The sequence below is a fragment of the Perkinsus marinus genome, assembly GCF_000006405.1.
Source record: "Perkinsus marinus ATCC 50983 genomic scaffold scf_1104296943776, whole genome shotgun sequence".
NCBI lineage: Eukaryota > Perkinsozoa > Perkinsida > Perkinsidae > Perkinsus > Perkinsus marinus.
The window spans coordinates 1-1,198 of NW_003211673.1; the positions used below are offsets into that span (position 1 = coordinate 1).

General features: G+C 45.5%; 1 protein-coding gene across 1 annotated transcript; it reads right to left on the minus strand.

Annotated features, from left to right (window-relative positions):
* Positions 1-354: 354 nt before the first annotated feature.
* Positions 355-620, minus strand: Pmar_PMAR008681 (hypothetical protein; the record flags this gene model as incomplete). The annotated part of the gene is made up of 2 exons (XM_002780999.1): positions 355-508; positions 556-620. 2 exons carry the CDS (start codon positions 618-620, stop codon positions 355-357), a joined length of 219 nt encoding a protein of 72 aa, XP_002781045.1.
* Between the last annotated feature and the right edge of the window lie 578 nt (positions 621-1,198).

The following is a 1,198-nucleotide window of genomic DNA, read 5'->3' on the forward strand; positions in this document are numbered from 1 at the left end:
GGTATGGGAAAATATGCACATGGTCAACTACATGTGTGAGGAAAAGTTTGAGCAGATTTCAGAGATATAATTCTCGATTTCAGAATACTTCTACCCGAGAACGTAAGTGAACTCTAGAGCTCAGCTGAGGCAACCAAACATATTCCTCCAACTTCGATCGGGAACCCCCTTCACCAATCGAGTCGATTGCAGACCTACGTCGAATTCCTTAGCGATTTTGCCCAGCGCAGGGATATCATCAGGACTGCGAGGAGCGAACGTCGATGTGGTCCCGATAATAGCAACCACTGAATCAGCTCCTCCAAGGTAGTCAACCTGAGCAAGACCATCGGCATGTGAACAACCAAATCTCGCTCATGCCTTTTCCCGTGTGGCATCAACATCAGTAACAAGGCCTTGCTCTGTCTCCGAGTCTGATTGTTTCTGATCAACGCTGACCACCTCTAACCCTGCAAGTTGCATAGCCTTCAAGCAGCTCTTCTGATCGATCCGGGACCACACTACGTATCTAAACCTCGGAGGCTTTCACTCGGGAAGAAGGATGAGCACTTTTACTTCGCATTCGGATGAGCCGCTCGCTGTCGCTTCATAACTGCTAGGAGGACCAAAGTGATAGCCATACCAGTAGCGACTGGGAGGAGACATGGCGAACCCTTGGGGACCTCATTCACGAGTGATGGGATACCTTATACGGAAATAAACCCTATTCAGCGGGAGATGGTAGGGACTCTATATTAGCGAGCACAAAACGACAGGAAAGTTGTCTATATCACCAACTTAGTAGAAGATGCATTATATGAAAATGAATTTAACTAATGAGTATACTATAATTCATAATATGGATCATAATCACAACCCCTTCAAGAGACTCCCTATTGAAACGGTTTAACTGTTATTCGCAGTGTTAGGAATATATGCTCGCTTTCCTCACCTGAGCTCAGGAGTTCCCTCACTAGTTATTCAAGTTCACATACGAATTATACAGAAACCGATGTGTATACCTCGGAATTTTCATATTGTCATCACCAACATATGGAGTTGACCATGTGCATATTTTCCCACAACAGCGATTTCTATTAATGGCCATGAGAAGCCAATATAACGAGAATGCGATGAACTAACTGATGGCCTCCCTATCTCCTCACCTGCGAGCCGAATAGCATCGGCGACTAGGTATCGAGTTAGACGGAGGATCAGA